This window comes from Aquarana catesbeiana, linkage group LG07, assembly GCF_042186555.1.
Source record: "Aquarana catesbeiana isolate 2022-GZ linkage group LG07, ASM4218655v1, whole genome shotgun sequence".
Taxonomy (NCBI): Eukaryota; Metazoa; Chordata; class Amphibia; order Anura; family Ranidae; genus Aquarana; species Aquarana catesbeiana.
In genome coordinates, this window is record NC_133330.1 from 298,736,314 (window position 1) to 298,757,461 (window position 21,148).

Here is a 21,148-nt window from a genome sequence, read left to right on the forward strand (position 1 = left end):
CACTTGAGACCTTGTAACACTAACGAGTCACATTACATCGGGGGAGGGAAGAGGCTAATTGGGCCCAATTTGGACATTTTCACTTAGGGGTGTACTCACTTTTGTTGCCCGCAGTTTAGACATTAATGGCTGTGTGTTGAGTTATTTTGAGGAAACAGCAAATTTACACTGTAAGACCCGGTTCACACAGGGGCGACCTGTCAGACGACTTAGCCGTCTGACAAGTCGCGCTCCATTCTTTACAATGGAACCATTCTAATAGGAGCGTCTCAAGTCACTCCGACTTAGAAAAAGGTTCCTGTACTACTTTGGGGCGACTTCAGAGCGGCTTGCATTGACTTCTATACAGAAGTAGTTTTGCAAGCCATGCTGAAGTTGCGCTGTACGGGGTGGCTTCAGAGTCAGCCGACTTTGAAGCCGCCCCTGTGGGAACCGGCTCTTATACAAGCTGTACACTCTCTACTTTACATTGTAGAAAAGTGTAATCTTTTAAGTGTTGTCACATGAAAAGATATAATAAAAGATTTACAAAAATGTGAGGGGTATACTCACTTTTGTGAGATGCTGTATGCGAGGTTGAGGCATCCCTCTTCTAAGTACTAATACTCTTAATCTAGGGGCTGCCAGGTTTTTCTGCGTAATCCCTGTTCCCCATTCCCTACACCCCCATCTCCCCCAGTCACTTTGTGAGATACTGTATATTGTAGATATGTTGCAAATGTCAACACTTTCTCATGACTATCTTTGGAAGAAGACACATATGTCACACAGGTTGGACTTCAAACATGTCTGCCCTTGTTCATCTCCATTACATGGTGAATTAATGAAACCAGTGGTTTACGATAATGTTGTTTATGCTCTCTCTCAGCTCAGAGGAAATGACAAGAACACTGCATTTTTAGTAATATCAACAGGTATTTTCTGTACGAGGTGAAAATGTCCTCAGCCTACAAAAAGGAAGCTAATGCAGCCAACATGGGCTGGTAAGCTGCAGTGTATTACATTTTTTTGCCTTTGGTGTAGATACATTTTAATGGATGTCAAGGTGTCTACAACTCCAATATGTGAGTTTGGGTACAATAATGTACCTGATACGTTTACTTAAAGGGAAATGCAAGGGCCCTGGTGCACTAAAGTTTCTTGACAGGCAGCCACAGATGACTTACTAATACATTACCAGACCACTGAAGACGAGTTTTTCTCTCCTGAAATCCAACGGCTTTACCTTCTTTTTTTTGTCAAATAAATGAATGGATTTTTTTTACATGAGATCACCTGGTATTTTAAATGATTCGTTAAAGAAGAACTCCAGGTTTTCCTCCCCAGAACAACAGATGCCTTGTGCATGTAAATGAATCACAACCCCAGTATCAGTTTGTGTCTAACTTACCTTCTTTATCTGTATACAGTAGGTTTCTGTGTCTATGATGTCACTCTCCCTGCTGACTGAATTTCTAAGCGACCTGACTTCCTGTTTGCTTCTTTTTCCAGCCCTAATACTACATGTCCCATGATCCTTTGAGCCTCTGTAGTTTCAGGGCAGGCTATAGGAGTCACTTCTACCAGTTAATGTGGGTGGGTCTTATGCCCTGTACACACGGGCGGACTTTTCGGCAACAAAGGTCCGACAGTCTTTCCAACGGACTTTCGACGGACTTTTGATGGACTTCCGATGGACTTTGGAACGAACGGACTTGCCTACACACGATCACACCAAAGTCCGGCAGATTCGTACGTGATGATGTACGACCGGACTAAAATAAGGAAGTTCATAGCCAGTATCCAATAGTTGCCCTAGCGTCGGTTTTCGTCTGTCTGACTAGCATACAGACAAGCGGATTTTCCTTTAGGAACTGGGTCCGGCTGAGTTCCGACATAAAGATTTGAAATATGCTCCAAATCTAAAGTCCGTCAGATTTTTGACAGAAACAGTCCGCTGAAGGTCCGATGAAGCCCACACATGGTCAGATTGTCCACCGGATTCGGTCAGTCGGATCAGTCCAGTCGAAAAGTCCACTCATGTGTACAGGGCATTAGGGTTACTGTGGGCGTTTCTGGGCCTTCATGTGGCTGGTGAAAGGTGTAAATGTGCCTGCCATACCTCCGCCTGTGTCTTGCAGCATGCCAAAGAATAATGGCTTACGGCAAGACTACAGAGGAAGGGCTATGGGAGGTTATTATGAAGGAGTTTCCTTCATATGTAAATGAATTACTTCACAGTGAGCAAACCTCTTGGGGGCAGGATCTGAGGGGTGGGACTGTCCCTGTTCACACTGGTTGGCATATTTAACTGGGCAGGATTGAATTCTAATTGTGATCCACTCAATCCTGTCCGGCAGCAGCACAGCTAGCTTTCAGAACAGGCCATGTATTAAGGGGTTGCCTTCTTGAATAATGCTGTGATCTTTGAGGTGGGACATAGGAGATGTGGACTCTTCCTGTAGGTGTGACTGGGCGGGATTGAATGCTAATTAGGATGTATTCCATCCCTACCACCATCAGAGCTGTGAAGGAAGTTACATAATTTGTAGAGTCTGAAAGATTATGAAAGGGAGTGTTATAGACTCTAGCTGCTCCAGGAAGTGTCTGAGGAAGGGACAGAGTCTATCAGCAGGATATACAGGGTGTTGCATGATACAAAGTTACAACTAAACCCAGAATGTCAGGGGATCTGCAGACAGCAGAGCAACATAGTATTATCTATTCTGGGATTGATTGTTCCATTCAGTTCTAGTGAAAAGAAATTTGGAATTCAGCTTTAATTAATTAATTTTTTTGCTTGTATTTGCATATGAGAATTTGAGCGATAAGCATAATATTGGTTGGACCCAGGGTCCAAACATTCTTTTGCCCCCCCACCCCCACCTCAATGCAATTTCACTCTTTACCTGCTCTGAGACATACAATAGATAGCAGCTATACTCAAAATCAGTTTCCTGAATCAGATCAAGCAGCAATTGCGATAGGTTGCCAGAGGTTACAGTGTATCATTACCGCTCACTGACTGGCTGCTAGAGGTTACAGCACACATTATGACTCACTGATTATTTGATAGTGGTTACAGCACATGACTTCTGCTTGTTGATTGGTTGCTAGAGATGACTGTACATCAATACTGCTCATTGCTAGAGGTTACTGGACATCCTTACCACTCACTAATTGGTTGCTAGAGGTTACTGCACAATATTACTGTTCACTGGTTGCTAGAGGTTACTGCATATCCTTACCACTCAATGATTGGTTGCAAGAGGTTAGTGCACATCATTACTGCTCACTGATTGGTTGCTAAAGGTTATAGCACATCATTTCCTCACTGCCTGCACACCATGGACTGGAGAGGTGAGGGCACCCATCAATAGACAGAAAACTCCTAGGGATCCTAGGACTCCTGGGATCAGTGGCAATGCTGGGGGAGGGGAGGGGTGTGATCAGTGGCAATGCTGGGGGGTTGATGGGATCAGTGGCAGTGGTAGGATGATAGGATTAGTTAGGAGACAGTACACTGTGGCAAATTCGGAATCATGAAGAGCAAACCTAGGAATCTTTAGCAAGTATATAGTGGGTATTCTACACTGACCACCAATGTACCAATGTAATTGGGAATTTACAATTACCACCAATGTAATTGGGAATTTACAATTACCACCAATGTGAGGGGGAATTTACTTTGACCACCATGTAACGGGGAATTTTAAACCACCCACCAATATAAATAGGGATTTCTACACTGACACCAATGTAATAGGAGCATTTACACCAACCACCAGTGTAAGGGGGAATATACAATGACCTCCATGTAAGAGGGAATTTACACTGACAACCATTGTTGAGGAGATTTGTACTGATCACCAGTGTAAGAGACACTTCTACACCGACTACCAATGTTAGGGGGAATTTACACTGACCACCAATGTAAAGGGGGAATTACACTGACCACCAGTGTAAGGGCAATTATGCACTTACCCCCAATGTAAAGGGAAATGTACACTGATCACCAATGTAATGGGGGATTTTACATCAACAGCCAACAAAGGTGGATTTCTACATTGGCCACAGATGTAAGAGAGGATTTACTGTATACTCACCACCAATTTAAAGGGGGCTTCTACATGGACAACCAATGTAAGGGAGGATTCGACCACAAATGCAAATTTGGATTTTTTTTACCGATTACCAATATAAAGAGGAGTTTCTACACAGGCTACCAATGTAATGAGGATTTACAATGACCACTAATGTAATAGGGATTTACAGTGACCACTAATGTAATAGAAGTATTCACAGTGATCACCAATGTAAGGGGGACCTTCACACTGGCCACTAGTGTGAATGAAAGGATTGTACACCAAGCCCCAATGTAATGAGAAGATTTACACTGACCACCAATGTAACTGAGACACTTAGCCTGCGTTCACATTTGTGTGTGTCGGGAACACATGCAAAATCGCTTTCCTGACATCACATAAGCGTGCTGCCCTTTAGAAGTTACACAGCAGTGCCATTAATTGTTAAAGGGGTTGTAAAGGTAAAAATTTTTTCACCTTAATGCATTCTATGCATTAAGGTGAAAAAACTTTTGACAGTACCGCCGCCCCCAGCCCCCCCGTTTTACTTACCTGACGCCTCGAATCTTCGCTCCTCGTCCTCGTCAGCTTCATTGCAGCTCAGCCTGGTCGCTGATTGGCTGCAGTGGATGGATTGAAAGCAGCGCAGCCATTGGCTCGCGCTGCTGTCAATCACATCCGATGACGCGGCGCGCCGGGGGGCGGGGCCGAGTGATACAGCGAGCGGCTATAGCCGCCGGGTGTATCACGGGAGCGCGCCCGCAAGCACTCACCACCGTGCGAGGGAGCTCGCATGAAGGTGGTAAATGCTTGCGGGGAGGAGCTGAAACAGCCGCCGAGGGACCCCAGAAGACCAGGTTCGGGGCCACTCTGTGCAGAACGAGCTGCACAGTGAAGGTAAGTATAACATGTTTGTTATTTTAAAAAAAAAAAAAAAACATCTTTACAACCCCTTTAATTACACCCTCACGCATATGCTGAGATGTGCTTATTCGCATGCAACAAAATTTATGGTGCTATGGCACCATGTTATTTTAAACAAGGGTTCCACCTCCAATTTGCTTACTTTTGCAGTACAGGCTGATGTTAAACTTAATGACCACAGTTGTAGGCAGGACTTTTAAGCATGCCCCTTTTCCTTCCCAGTGGGCAGCAATCAGCAGAGGTGATGGTGGATATGACCTCAGGGGGCATGACATACATATGAATGCCACCTCTTTTTACATATCAATGCGGCCGAACACAGCTATTTACATATTAATGCTGCCACTATTTGCATATCAATGCCGGTTAGTTGCATGTACACACAGGGTCTGCAGGTGAGTCATCTGTACATGGCAATAGGTCAGAGCTGGGCAGCATTAGAAACAGAACTTCACACTGAGATATCGGGACACAGCATGGGACTAAAACGTCAAGGGACAAGGGAATTTAAACTGGAATAGTTGGCAAGTATGAGGCAGCTGCTTTGGGCTCCACAATATAATGGGGCCCAGGGCAGCTGGCCCTTTTGCCCTGCCTTAAAGACGGCCCTGGCGATAAGACACTGAAGAAAGGTATAGTCACCATGAATAAGGATTTCCTCCTACAGTTATGTGATGGCAGAATGTGCAAAATGTTTTGGCTTAAGAAACCTGTGGTATGAATTGCCAGGATGTAGCATTTCATCAGTATGAAGATAAGATGTGTCCACTGCATATCTAGGTTAACATAATTACCAAGTCAAAAGTTAACCAAGACAGTCTTATATCTTTCTGTGCACCCTCTTCACCAGTATCCAGGGACATCGCCACTCCCTGCAGAACAGAACTACATGCATTTGCTGCTAATAAGGAATCTAAGGCTGGGTTCACACTGATGCGAATTGGATGCAGGTTTTCCCGCATCCAATTTCCATGACAGGAGACTGTGACCGGCTCTCTATGGAGCTTGTTCACACAGCTCCGGGACGGCCGCAGTCCGGATTGCAGAAGAGTCCTGTGCATCTTTGGCTCCGTTTTAGGGTCAAATTCAGGAAAAAATTCAGACCTGATTCGCACCTGAATCGGTGTGCAGGGTCGCACTGGACCCCTTGCTGTAAGCCGCGGCTGCAGCAAGTGTAAAGCCAGCCTTAATCAAATCCTATATCCCCTCATCCATCAGAATTAAGAACTTGACAGTAGCTGAAGTGGGGACACAATGTAACCACTTCCCTCAAAGAATGACCTCCTGAAGGACACCCAGTACAACTTGAATTTAAACCATTTGTAAGCTGTTATCGGTCAAGCAGTGAATGCTATGAGTATTGTAAAGCATAATGTTCCTGACTAAGATACCTAAGGACATTTGATAGAAGAAGCTCCCAGCTTACCTCATAAGCTCACAAATTATCCGTAGTGCTATGCTTCATAAACTCAGTAGGCTGACATCAGCAGCCCTATTCGAGTTCTCAGATGTACATGATCTTCCAATACTTCATCTATTAGCTTTAAATTCCGTAATTTTGCTGTGAGAAGGTCTGCTGAGGCAACACTGGTCAGTATCCAGAGCCATAAAAAATGGACCCCTTGTGTGTAATATATCAGATACCTTCTCTTTTAAATTAATTTAATTAGCAATAGCTTGTGGTTTTGATGTGTTTTATGTTATTTGAATATTCATTTCAAAGTGTTTTTGGATCGTTAAGATTAAATGACTCCACATGACCCCTAGCAGGTGCCATAGAGGGAAAATATATATCTGGCCTGGTATACTGGTATATGGCAGCTGTCATGCATACCTAAAGCAAAAAGCATAGTGTGCATTAGGTCACAGCAGATGAATGAAAAAAAGCAGCACCTAGGAAAAGGTTACAGATGCAGTTATGTAACTAAAGGCACATACTGACCAACAAGACCCATAAAAGGTGGTTTGCTTTAGTCTGGTAAAAGAAGCTCTGCTCTATATAAGCTCTATATGGGGTACAGATGGGGTACATGTTCCTATTCTGTCCACTCACCAAAGTGTGCCAAAACCTGTGAGCCAGGGCCTTAAATAGACTCTACCTGACCCAGTATGGCTGCTTGAGTCACATGAGGCGGCAGCATCAAATAGGATAGCTTCCCAAGTGACCCAGGCACCTCGTTCCTCATGACTTCCACTCCAGCAACAGTGCCACTGCAGCCAAGCACTACCTTCTGTGGCGAAAGTAGATTGCACCTGCCTACAAGTTTATACTCTCTTCTAAAGAAGCAGTTTGAGGCAACTTGAGCAATGAAGCTGCCAATTTTTTTTTTAGCACAATATAATTCCAGCGAAGAAACTTGCTTGCTTTCAGTCTACAAAAAAAGAACTGTTCATATGCTACAAAAAACAGAAATGTAACTGAGATCTGGCCCTTCTAAAGTGCTCACCTTCCGTTGCTCCTTGAACTGGTCTGGTTCCCCCTAAACTGGTTTGGTGTGGCCCTCTTATTCTTTAAAGGGGTGGTAAAGGGTTTTTTTTTTTTTGTTTGTTTTTTTAATTAACAAACATGTCATACTTACCTCCTCAGCAAGGGTTTTACAGAGTGGCCCTGATTTTCCTCTTCTGGAGTCCCTCTGTGGCGCTCCTGGATCCTCCTCTTCTCGAGTGCCCCCACAGAGAAGCACTCTCCCTTGTGCGGGCGCACTCCCGAGTCCTGCTGCTGCGTCCATTGACACAGACAGCAAGACTCGGTCCCATCCCCCGGCTCCCCCATCTTCGGATTTAATTGACAGCAGACAATGGTTCCTGCTGCTATCAATCTATCCAATGAGGACCGAGACAGCGGCTGGAGCTGCTGTGCTTGTTCCTGTCGCTGGAAAGACCGGGTTCAGATAAGAAAACGGGGGCTTGGGGGGGGGGGGGGGGGGCTGCACTACAAAAGGATTTTCACCTTAAAGCATAGAATGCATTTAGGTAAAAAACCTCAAGGGTTTACAACCCCTTTAAGGCTCCTTTGGAGATATGCATCCTTGGTAATGGTTCAAGAAATGTAAGAAATTGTTCCCATAAAGCACTTTTTTTTTTTACTTCTTAATCAGGGGATGTGTGCAAACATAAAACAAGCTCCACTGCGATCAATGATAAGTCATCATGCAAGCTCAATTCTGTGACATGAACTTTGATTGGAGAGCATTATTTAAAAACATGGGGGTGTGCAGAATTTGTTCAACATCGACAACTGTGCTCCCTTCCCGTACTCAGCTGAGAGTTATTATTTCCATGCTAAAACCTTAAATCTCCTTTTAAAAGACTGCTGCTTTTAATTGAAAATTCCCAATCAATCTGTTCCTCCCTCTCCCCACAATCCCTGTGCTCGCACTCTCATCCCCATTTGCAGTAAATAATCTCTGGATCAGCTTCCAGCTCAAAGAAATAAATAATTTGGATTTTGCTGTATCCCATGTGATCTCTCGGCTTTAAATCACTGAATTCTGTACTGAGCTAAGACGGGAAGAGAAAAAACGGAAAGCGGCGAAGCGGAACTATTACTTAGAGACTGCAGCTGTATGGCCTCAGTGCTTATCATCACCGTTTCTAGAGAAAAGCATGCTCTGTAGAAATTATTGTACTGCAAGCAAATCCAGGCCAGATTACTCAGGAAAACCTACTGCATTCATTGGATCTGCAAGACAGTTTCATGTTTTGTTCTCAAGCCTGAAACTGCTTCAACTGTTTTGTGGATCACACCATCAGGCCAAGTTAATAATCATATGGGCATATTTAATAGACAAATCTGAATTTCATATTCAGCCGAGCCCTTTCATCAGTGCTTTAAAGCAAACATTTAAGTCATGGTAATGTTACTAAACTACCATTACGATATCAAAGAAGGCACCCCCTTACTGTCTGGATCCTTATTCAGGTTTCTTGCAATGTACTGCAGGAGCCCTGAAGCCCAGAGTGATGTCAACTCAAATTTTGACCAGCTCCGAGAGTCAAGAACATGGGACCACCTGCTCCTACATACCACTAGGGAGAACCTTTGGGTTAGGATCAACCATGAGCTTGTTCTGAACCCAACCTCTATCGCGGTTCAAGAAATTGGTAAACTAATGTGGTCATTCACGTCTATAGCATCTACTTACCAAAAATGCACTTCCTGGCCTCTAAACTGGGATCAGGTATCTAAGCAGTGCCAATCATGTGGGGTTTCTTATGTGGCAGCCCTCTCCTGTAAAGGCTAGGGTTTCCAGAAGCCTTTCTTCAGTGTGTCTTGGAGGAGATGTAGAAAAGTTAGGGAAAGACCCACGGGGGTTGATTTACTAAAGGCAAATAGACTGTGCACTTTGCAAGTGCAGTTGTACTCATTTTCCCTAGAGCTTGGTGAATGCCTTCTCTGCAGCGTGTGCCTGACCCAAAGTGTCTCCTGTGTCTGGGCTGCCTCAACGACGTGCCTTCTCTACAGTGTGCTTGCTCCGTAGTGTCTCTGGGGTCTGGGCTGGACTGGATGATAAGGGATTATAGCCAAGAATTTGCTGATGAAACTAGTATCCCCCTTTTTTATTTTTCTTAGGTTTTTTGTTACTTCATATGTTTTTGTACAGGAGGCTGGCTTTATTAATTCTCCTTTCTGTCCACTGGATGGCGCAGTTTGTGGAGTGTGGACCGCTCGCATGCTCACTGACACCCGGCGGGTAAGCCCTACACTCCTGCACGGCTAAGGGGCAGTGCGATTTTGCCTGTCCCCTGTGCCTTTGTACGTGGAGGAGCTCTTTCTTGTGACCCCACGCCTGCCTCGCTGCATACATGGGGATCATATGCCCGTCGGTGACGCTGAGCGTGTGACGTCATCACGCCCCTCGGGGCGTGGCCACGCGCCTCAGCGTCAAGGAGACGCTCTGAGATCCACACACAGCTGCTCTATATGCAGCTGATTCGGTGGAGCAGATGTTGATTGGCCGTTGCCAAATCAGCTGTGCTTTATGAGACGCAAACACCTCCAGGGTATCTGTCAGTCTTAGAACTTCTGCCCGGAGGTTTGCGTCTCAAGAGATCATGTAAAAACCACAAGGTAACTTTAATTACTTTATATACTAAAGCATTGGGAGATGTTTTTTAAAAGCTCAAGGTTTTTTACCTTCATGCATTATGCATGAAGGTAAAAAAACCTGTGTGCAGCAGCCCCACCAGCCACCCCCCCCCCATGACTTACCTGAGCCCCCCCCCCCCAATCTAGCAATGTCCATGAGAGCCTTGGCTCTATGGAAACTCGCACTCCTGATTGGCTTTTGTCAATTTGCCAGTCAGCCAATTAGTAGATGAAGGGGGTGGGGCCGAACTGCGGCTCCGTGTGTGAATGGACACAGAGCCGCGGTTCGAGAGTATGCCTGCTTGGGTGCCCCCACAGCAAGCTGCTTGCTGTGGGGGCACCCAGCAGGAGGGAGGATCTAGGAGTGCCAGTGTGGGACCTGAGAAGAGGAGGATCCAGGCTGCTCTGTGAAAAACCACTGCACAGAGCAGGTAAGTATGACATGTTTGTTATTTTAGAAAAAAAAAAAACAACAAGGCTTTAATATTGCTTTAAGCCGCGTAGGGGGGTTTTCACTGTCAGGGCAGTAAGAATGTGTAACTCTCTTCCACAATCTGTGGTGTCAGCAGGAAGTATTGATAGTTTTAAAAATACTCTTGGACATGCATCTTGGTGAACACAATATACAGGGATATGGGAAATGATTATCAACATGAACACACACACACGGGTTGAACTGGATGGACTAGTGTCTTTATTCAGCCTTATCTACTATGTATCTATACTATGTAACATAGCTCCTCTAATTTGGTCTTTTATATCTGCCTGGAGTTTTGCTTTAAGAAGCTAAAAAAATGTTTTTGTTTATGCAGGGAGTTTTATAAGAATAGGAATCTTTACATTTGGCTGAATCCTATATTACAATGATTTGAAAACGTATGGCCAGCTGTTATGGATTTTATGGAAGTATTAAAGATAGAGGCTAGTTTTAATTATTTATTTTGTGATTAAAAAAACTTGCATGGCCCACGCTTTTCAGGCTGCTGGCCATACGAATCTCCAGCCACTACAACAAAGCACTAGCTCCCAGGATATCCATAAACGATATTAACTACATGAGTTAAGTAATCGGCAAGAGTCCTTCACAAAGGTAATTAAAAATAAATCAATATTATTGGCATGTGGGGCACATTGCTGATTTAATAGCTAATTGAGATCTCATCTTATGATTATTTAAAAGAATCTGCTGGAGTGCTTTCTAAATGAGGAAACAAAAGACATAATAAATGAATGGCTGGCAATTATTGACTGTTCATTTTAAAGTGAATGGTTCAGATATAGGCGAGTCAACCCCAAAGCATTGTGGGTAAATATGTGTTCCAAGTCAAGGTCATACCTTCAAAATCAATCATTTTCACATATGTGGTCACTCACAAACCAATTGTGCTTGCGCACAAACGCTCTCACGGAAGCACCATCTTCCATACTGAGGTGACCTTCCTGACAATAGTGTAAGGAGATCCAATAATTTAAGTTAAATATATTTATGTCTTACTGACCAACCACTAGGAGGTTTATTGTCAGTGGTGCATGCTGGGAATAGATATAAATATTTGGGAAAGCTCTCTTGCCTCCCAGGCTCTGCTTGGTGAGGTGTATGTTACTGCTGGAGTTTTGCTTGCTCCCAGGTCTGTTGCCTGAGGATGATGTGCTGTGCTGGAGAACAGCCCAAGCCTTGTGCCCAAAGCTTCCTGCTATCCAAAGTGCTTGTCTGGCCTAAAGGTCCTCTTCTGTTTTGGCTGTGAGTAGAGATACAAAGTCTGCATGTTTTGGTCTTTTCTGGTATCCTGTGCTTTAATCCCTTATTGGTCTTATATTAAACTTAGTCCTGTTGCTAAAAACCTCAGAGTTGCTGTAAACATCTGTTAAGGACTTATGGCTTTGCACATCAATTAATCTGTCTTCTTTATAAGAGGTCCAACTAGTTGCAGCAGTAGCTCAAAAGATTCCAGGGACATTCGTACGCAGTTACGGAAATCCTCAGGATAACAGTCCTTTGGTTGGTTACCAAGGGCAGGTAAGAAAATTCATCTCTCTTCAAAAGCCAGTCCTTGCACTAAAGTCTTGATTTTCTTGTCTTTCTTCTTTTTTGTTCCTTTTTCATTGCCATTACTGCAATCACTGCAAGTGTTATGTTCTTCTTTCTTGAACTCATTGCTGCAAAACACAAATGAATGGTCCAAAGAAACAGAGAAACATTGGCTCCGACTTCAATGAGAGATGTGTTGTGCACAAATATTGATCTATAATACCACACGTGCCCTATAGAGTAGGGAAGTGGGAGTGTTTAGGAAGGGGTTACTCTCGCGCCGAGTGCACTCATCAATGCCCGTGACCAGGCGGAGACTGCGATCATGTGAAAAAACTAACATTAACACCATTTCCCGATTGAGAGAAGAGCCTTCATCGTGTGCAGTGATGAACATACAGAGTTCCTCGGAACAGCGACTTGTCCCATGATACTTCACACTGTAACTTGTATGTTTGCATTAAGAGGGATGTGTTGAGCCTGCTCCCACTCCACCAGTCTAGTGTACCGTTGTTACCTCACTCCCAGTAACAGAATGGGGTTCCACCGAGGACATAGCGCAGACCTCCTGAGTGCACTTACGCGAACTCTTCCCTTCCTGTACCTCGTGCCCAGGATGTAAATCTCCATGACGCAGTTTCAGATCCAGTTGCTATTGGATACTGATTGTTAGGGAGGGAGCCAGCCACCAACCCCCTTGCTACCAGGGACCTGTCATCTTACCAGATACCACGCCTCATGACTGGTGGTTGCTCTGTGCTTTGAACTTGTACTTGGTTACTCTTGGTGACTACACTCCTCTCCCTTGTTTTGCTGAATTAACCTTTATGTAACGGTGTTACTCTATACCCCATAGTGCTTTACAGACCCTAGTTCTTTTGACTAGGGACTAGAGACCCTTTACTGAAGAAGTCACGGTGGTGTAGTAGCCCACTTGACGTAACACGTATAGGGGGAAGGAGTTGTAGTGGCAACGTTATCCCGCGAGCATCTTGTCGTTTCTATGCATCCTGAAGCCCGCACTGCTTAAGTGCTGCGTTTGTGAGTAACGTTTTAATGAGGAAATAAACGGTTTTGATATACAGAGAAAACTAGATTTTGCCTTTTCTGTTCCTATGTGCACCGGACCCCATTGAGGGAATCTGTACTGGCTGGTATCCATCTAATCAGCCGGAGGCAGCACGGACGGAATAGGAGCTCCATGACCAGCTGATCCGTTTGTATCCCTGAGAGGGAACCTGCTTTTTCTGACCTTCTGGTGAAACAGGGGTCAGAACGTGAGGTGAGCTGCTAGGATATTGGGGTGGAGGAGAGCACTTGCATTTTTCAATGTTTATGTACTAGTGGTGTGTTGTACATTTGCGTGCAGAAGACTCTGAGGATTATGTTTGTGCATTTGGACTCTTATTTTTATTCAATTTATTTTTTTGAGTGTGTGGACTTTATCTTTATTGTTTATTGTTCACTATTCCCATTTAGGGAACATGTATATTTCATTATTGTGTATTGTTCACTATTCCCAGTCAGAGAATACAAATATTTCATTGTGCACTCAGTATCTTGCTACATTGCAAGTTAATCATTTATTCTCATTTAAGGATTTATTGGGAGTTATTTTGGAAGCACAACACTGTTTTGTTATGTATAAGTATGTTCTGTATTCTTCATTTTGTACTCAATTCTAACTGGCAGTAAATTTTGTTTTAGGAGCACAAGGACAAAAATATTCCTTAACTACTGATCTCAGATATGAAGTTTGGAAGAAATGTGGCAAGAACCTTTAAGGATTATTACCAGCTGAATGGTGAAACTGCGGGATTTTCTAGACCACAATTAAGGTATGCCATATATAATGTTTTATTGACAGATGTTAAAAGACTTTTGTACATTTATAGTGGGCCGCATTCATGGGATAATAAGTAGCCTTTCCATATTGGATGCACCAGCATGTATAAGTGTGTAAACAAATCAATTACAGGGGACCCAGATAGCAAGGATAACTTGCCACACATTTGTGGCAGTATTGAATTGTAAGTCTTGTGAACTTGCTGCACATCTTCCCTGGAATGTTGTACACTTGCAGAGCACTTGAAACACAAGTTCTAGTTGACACTTTTCCAATTTGTAGCAAATTTGCATGGCGAGTCTCTAGCAAGAGCAAAGTTGCAGTGGTGAGTCTACAGCAAGAGCCCCGTAAGTCTATAGCAAGAGCCCCGCAAGTCTACAGCAAGAGCCCCGCCAGTCTACAGCAAGAGCCCCGCAAGTCTATAGCAAGAGCCCTGCAAGTCTACAGCAAGAGCCCCGCAATTCTATAGCAAGAGCCCTGCAAGTCCATAGCAAGAGCCCCGCAAGTCTACAGCAAGAGCCCCACAAGTCTACAGCAAGAGCCCCGCAAGTCTATAGCAAGAGCCCCGCAAGTCTACAGCAAGAGCCCCACAAGTCTACAGCAATAGGCCCGCAAGTCTTTAGCAAGAGCCCCACAAGTCTACAGCAAGAGCCCCGCAAGTCTACAGCAAGAGCCCCGCAAGTCTACAGCAAGAGCCCCGCAAGTCTATAGCAAGAGCCCCACAAGTCTACAGCAAGAGCCCCGCAAGTCTATAGCAAGAGCCCCGCAAGTCTATAGCAAGAGCTCCACAAGTCTACAGCAAGAGCCCCGCAAGTCTATAGCAAGAGCCCCGCAAGTCTACAGCAAGAGCCCCGCAAGTCTACAGCAAGAGCCCCGCAAGTCTATAGCAAGAGCCCCGCAAGTCTATAGCAAGAGCCCCGCAAGTCTCCATTTTTGGCAAGAAAAAAGAAGCAAGCAGCACAAATCTATAATCCCACAATCTGGTGATAGTGAACCCACTGCTATTAACCTAACCCCTTACTGTACACGTGTGAAATACATTCAAGCCAACAATAATATATAATGATAAACCCTGTGTCATTGCATCTTCTTTTTTCTTGCCAATTAACTGGTGATCATAGGCATGTGCAGGGGGTGTGCATGGGCACACCTTAATCACCCCAAGCACATTAGCATTATCACTCTGTGTGCAGGGAGATGGGAAAATATCTCCCTCTGACCAGTTCTGCCATTCATGAAGTGCTACAGTTTCTTTCACTGTACTGGATCTACCATAAAAGTGTGCAGTTATATGTAATATATATCACACACACGCATGTGTGTTTGATCTTTGGGGTGCGCACCCTAATGCAATAGGCTACACACACCTATGCTGGTGATTCACCGGTACTTAGGTGGCAGCAATCTTATTTAATCCCTCAATCTTCCATTAATATCTTTGGCACTAGTTTTTCTTGTTGTTTGTCCAAGTGTCCATTTTTATCAGGTCTATTCACTAAAAAGTGAAGAGAGGTGAATTGTCAGAAAAATTGCAAAACCTATGCCAAAGTGACAGAATTAGAAAAAAAAGCAGCTCTCATTTAAATATTTTTGGTTCAGCTTTTTTGGCCTATATTTTACCATTTCCTTAAAAAAAATGTACCTCAGTTCACTAAATAGTGCATTAAGACAAAACTGATCTTTATAAAAACATTTATTAAAATATTTGAATAAAATCAATACATAACACTGGATTACATCTTAGTTTTTTTTTTTTTTTTTTTTATTAGAGTGAACGTTTAACAAAACATAAAAAAGAACACTTATAAAATATGAAAAATACTCAAAAACAATAAAAATTATACAATAAAAAAAATAAAAGAAAACCCCACACAAAACAAAAATTGTAGTAATAGGCAATACTTTGTGAAACAGTGATAAAGTGCACTAATTCAAGAAGCTAAATAGCAAAAAGACAAATATGCAAAAATGACTATCCCTAATTAAAAAAAAAAAAATACAATGATATGTGAAACAGTGATAAAAGTGCTCAAATCAAAAGCAGGTATTCGTCTGATTTTACATAAAAAACAATAAAATAAGTCCCAAATAATAAAGTGCATATGCATCAAAACGTGATGAGATGTGGAGATCATGTGTGCTCAAAAAACAGTTCTTGAAAGTTGTAAACACAATTGTTCCCACCATTCAGGCATCCACCAGGAGTGTGCCCTAGCAGCTCACCTTAAACAAAGACCACAACAGGTCTACAGGTTTGGTATACAAATCCTTAATGACAGTTCACGTTCCACTCTCCTCCCCTGTATCGAAATCCACAGCCAGTCTGGCAAGGCTTCAATATATGGATCCTTTATGGAAAACCACATTCCACTCCACTCTCCTCTCCTAAAAGTGGCACTAGACCTGTTGTGGTCTTTGTTAACCTCCCTGGTGGTATGATTATGTCAGATGTTTGCGTCTTAAAGCGGTACAATTGTTTTGCATCGAAATTTAGCGTTTTACATTGTAGGCCTGTAATTCTTAGCAATAATACACTTAAATATGTCCAAACAAGAGTCTAGTAGACATCCCGGGTATGATGAAGTTTGAAACATTAAATCATAAATTATAATTTAATAAATAACTATAAATAATAAAAAAATAATAATAACATAATAATAATAGTAAAATTAATTTCCCCACAATTCACTATCGCTCGAGACGCGCGCCCCCTGCTTGCCCACAGAGCCGATGCGAGTGCCCGGCGGGCGCGATCACTGCTGGGGTTCCGCGATCACTCGGGGCACATGGAGAACCAGGAGCTGTGTGTGTAAACACTCAGTTTCCGGTTCTCTGAGGGGAGAACAGACAGATTGTCTCTTCATACAGAGTTTGAACAGCGATCTGTCATCTCCCCTACACAGTCCCATCTCCCATTCTGTTAGAACACACAATAGGAAACACATTACCCCTTGATTACCCCCTAGTGGTTAACCTCTTCACTGCCAGTGACATTTTTACAGTAATCAATGCATTTTCATAACACTGATCGCTGTAAAAATGCCAATGATCCCAAAAATTTGTAAAATTGTCCGATGTGTCCGCCATAATGTCGCAGTCCTGATAAAAATAGCAGATCGCCGCCATTACTAGTAAAAAAAAAAAAATTAATAATAAAAATGCCATAAAAGTACGCCCTATTTTGTAGACGCTATAACTTTTGCGCAAACCAATCAATATACGCTTATTGCCATTTTTTTTTTAACCAAAAATATGTAGAAGAATACATATCGGCCTAAACTGAAAAACTGAAAAAAAAAGGGTATATTTTTTTGGGGATATTTATTATAGCAAAAAGTAAAAAATATTGCGTTTTGTTCAAAATTGTCGCTCTTTTTTTGTTTATAGCGCAAAAAATAAAAACCACAGAGATGATCAAATACCACCAAAAGAAAGCTCTATTTGTGGGAAAAAAAGGACGTCAATTTTGTTTGGATGCAACATCGCACGACCGCGCAATTGTCAGTTAAAGCGACGCAGTGCCGAATCGCAAAAAGTGCTCTGGTCAGGAAGGGGGTAAAATCTTCCGGGGCTGAAGTGTTTAAGAAAAACCTTACACACAGCAGGGAGCAATGATGAAAATTCGGCCACAGTGGCCCCTGTGGTGGGATTACCACTAGTACACCCAAAACTAATCTTGTGGACTTATCGATTGAGAGTGGCAGACTTAAAGAGGTTGTAAACCTCTGAAAGAAAATACCCCCGCAAAAAAAAACCCCTGCAAGACAAAGGCATAATGAGCTAGTATGCATCGCATACTAGCTCATTATGAAATACTTACCTTCAAACAAAGCTGTTGCAGCAGTCCCCGCACACCGCTGTCACGGCCGACATCTTTCCCGGAGCTCCTTCGAGGTTCGCGGGCCGCGGCACTGTGATTGGCCGGAGCTGCGATGACGTCACTCCCATGCATGCACGCAGGAGCCATCGTTTATAGGACGGGCTTGGAAGGAACGGCACGCGTGGGTCATTCCTTCAGAGCGCATGCGTCAGTGATGTCACTGGCTGCATGCGCTGGAAATATCTCCTAAACTGTAGAGGATTAGGAGATATTTTCAATATCTAAAGGTAAGCTTTATTATAGGCTTACCTATAGGTAAAAGTTTGCAGAGGAAGTTTACTTCCTCTTTAAGCCTAGTACATACTATTTTTTTTTTCATTCAACCCAGCGGGCTGAACGAAAAAAACTGAAGCGCTCGGGTGGAGTCGCTGTACTAACTATACAATGTTAGTACAGCAATATCCCCCGCTGAGCTATTCTGACAGGGGGGTGGCCTCCCGCCATTGGCTGAGAATGCTGATCGGATGCCGACCAGCAAACCTTTTTCGATCATGCCCCTTTGATAGAAGCCGGCCAGTTCTGTTGAACTGGCTGCCATATACACAGGCCTGTTTTTATTGAACCGGCCGATGCAGCCCAATATTCGGCCTGTGTGCATGGCCCTTAAGGCAGACTATACATTATGTAATTTTGCATTCATTATTGATGGTGGAATCAGTCCCGTTATACTATTGTATTCTAACAGCTGGAGGTTTCCCAGCCATCAGAATACAATCATCACTGCTTATGTTGTGTCTATAGCTGCTGGTAATGATCCAAAAAAAAAAACAGACAGGCTGGTTGTATTGAAGGTGATCCATAGATCGCCTTCAGTACAACCAATCTGCCCGTACATGGATTGAAATTCATCCAGTTCCTGCTGAAATGGATGAATTTTGATCCGTCTATAACCAGTTTAAGCCATCAACTGTCTTCTTGTATTTCTTAGGGACCTTAGAGTTAATAGATGTGTAGGTGCATCTACAGATAAGGTCATAATAGCATCAATCATGTCAGGAAGAAAATTGCAAGAGCTTGAATTCAGGTCTTCTTCCAGCCTGGAAGGTGCCTTATCAGGAGACAATTGTGTATTTAATTTCTCTCTCATGATTAATGCAGATATAATATACATACTAAGCAAAATAAAAAAAAACATCTCTTTGGACAAAGCGAGGGGGAGTTAGACACTCTGTTAAGTTTTTGCTGTGTGTAGGTGGGGTGCAGTGTGGTGTGGCAGCAATAATTCACACAGTCAGGTGCAATGGAAGACTTGTATTGTTATGCCGTGTACACACGACCTTGATCGGACCTTTGCTGTCAAAAAATCAAATGGACTTTAGAAATAGAACATGTTTCAATTGGACTATTGGCTACTGGCTGTAAACTTCCTTATTCTAGTCCGGTCGTACGTCATCACGTTCGAATCAGTCGGACTTTGGTGTGATCGTGTGTAGGCACGTCCGTTGCGTTGGAACTCCATCGGAACTCTGTCGAAATTCCGTCAAAAAGTCCTTCGAAGTTCAGTCTGTCGAACGCTCGTATGTACACGGCATTATAGTACAGCAACAGTTCATAAGAAACCCAGAGGGAAGGTTGCCCAACCAGGTGCACTCATGGTTTCCAGTATTGTGAAGAGAGCGGGTATCACCCAGACTGACAGCGTCTGTAAGAGAGCAGAATGCAGCCTGGCCATCTCGCTTCTGAGCAGAATGTTGACCAGAGGAGTTGCGACCCTACACTTTCCCTCCTCGTCAGGAACCTATCCCTACTGCTAGTACTGTCCCTATCAGGTGGGGAACCTGTCCCCACTCTACCAACTCGCAAGTGAGCCTTAAATATGCTCTGCCTGATCCAGTAGGGCTGCCACAGTCACATGGGGTGGCAGCATCCAACCAGATTGCTTCCCCAGTAACCTAGGAAACTATAGAGGAACTGCTTTCCTCTTAACTTCCTCTTCAGCTACAGAGCTGCTGCAGATCAGCACGACCAGCAGTGAAGTAAGTAGACAGCACCTGCCAACATGTGCCCCTTATGGGGAGAGCCATCTCTCTGTTTGTCCTGGTCATTTTTGCCTTACATAGAACACAAGGGGAAATCTTACATTTTAGAGTTACCATAAGAGCAAGAGGTGAGGGCAAATCTTCTAATGGGGACAACTGTTCTAGTGACAACTGTCTACGGTGGGTATTCTCCTCACTTTATGGAGATTTCCTATCACTTCCTGTTGCGTCTTAAAGACAAGAATTGGAGGTATTTATGCCCAGCAGGATACAGACAGCAAAAAAATAACCTGGGCTTGAAACCCTTCCTTACTCAATCCAAAACTAAAATAAAAAGGTTTCGCTATGGATACACTTTAATAACCTAAATAATTCAAATAATTTCTTTTAAGTTTCAATAATGACAGGTCCAGGTGTGGTCCATGTAGGCCTTGGTGATCTAGGTAGGAAGTAGTTATATTATTCTGGCACATTTTTTGCAAGAAGAGTTTACAGGAGTTTTTTATTGCTGCTTCTATGGACAACTTGTTAGGAAATAAAACCTGAAATGGAGATGCTGATCGGTGAGGCGTGCAGCGGATGAACAGTCAGTACGGAACTACAGTAATGAATACAGACAGTGAATAGAATATCCTGTGCACCTCACACATACCGCCCAAGCCGCCCCGTTCACTGATAGAGGGCACAGCGCTCTGTCTGACCCTATTACCTACACTAAGTCTTATTTGTGGCCAGCTGTGCAAGCTGTGTGTGTGTTTTTTTTTCTGGCATTTCAGCAGGAATTATTACTGACTAGAAATCTTAGGTGAAACTTGTGAACATAGAAGAGTTCATGAATAGGTTATTGGAGTTATAGAGGTCTCTGAAATTACACGGCACCTCACCAATTGTAATGTCCATTTATAGGCTAAGTTATTGGAGTCAGGCAGATAATGAGACCTCAGCTTGTATTTGGAGCTCTTGGTGGGGTAGTTCAGCAATACGTAATGGGAGAATGGGCCACTGAAATAAAGGAGATGACAACATAGCATATCTATGGGTAGAACAGGTCAATTTACAGCAGCAAAAAATAACAAACCCATACCAAAGGTCAGTAAGTGGCATCCTACAGCAATACCTTATGCATATAATTAATGTGCAAAGGGTGGAAAACCCTTCGTAACCAATCAAATGTCAGTTTATTTGGATGAAATCAGTGAAAGATGAAATCTAGTTGGTCACTTTGAGTTGCTACTGTAATGCTGAATACTTTGGTTTTATTTTCCTTGATTTCCTTAACCACTTGCCAACCGTCTCCTGTACATATACGTCGGCACTTTGAAGATGGATATCTCGGT

General features: G+C 43.3%; 1 protein-coding gene across 3 annotated transcripts in view; it reads left to right on the top strand.

Annotated features, from left to right (window-relative positions):
• AGBL4 (AGBL carboxypeptidase 4) overlaps nt 1-21,148 on the top strand; it is a 3,151,866-nt gene that overhangs the window by 3,084,760 nt on the left and 45,958 nt on the right. For all 3 annotated transcript variants that reach the window (XM_073593575.1, XM_073593577.1, XM_073593576.1), the window contains one exon: nt 13,854-13,944. In XM_073593575.1, coding sequence (XP_073449676.1) covers nt 13,854-13,944 — 91 coding nt within the window. The remainder of the gene's footprint in view (nt 1-13,853; nt 13,945-21,148) is intronic.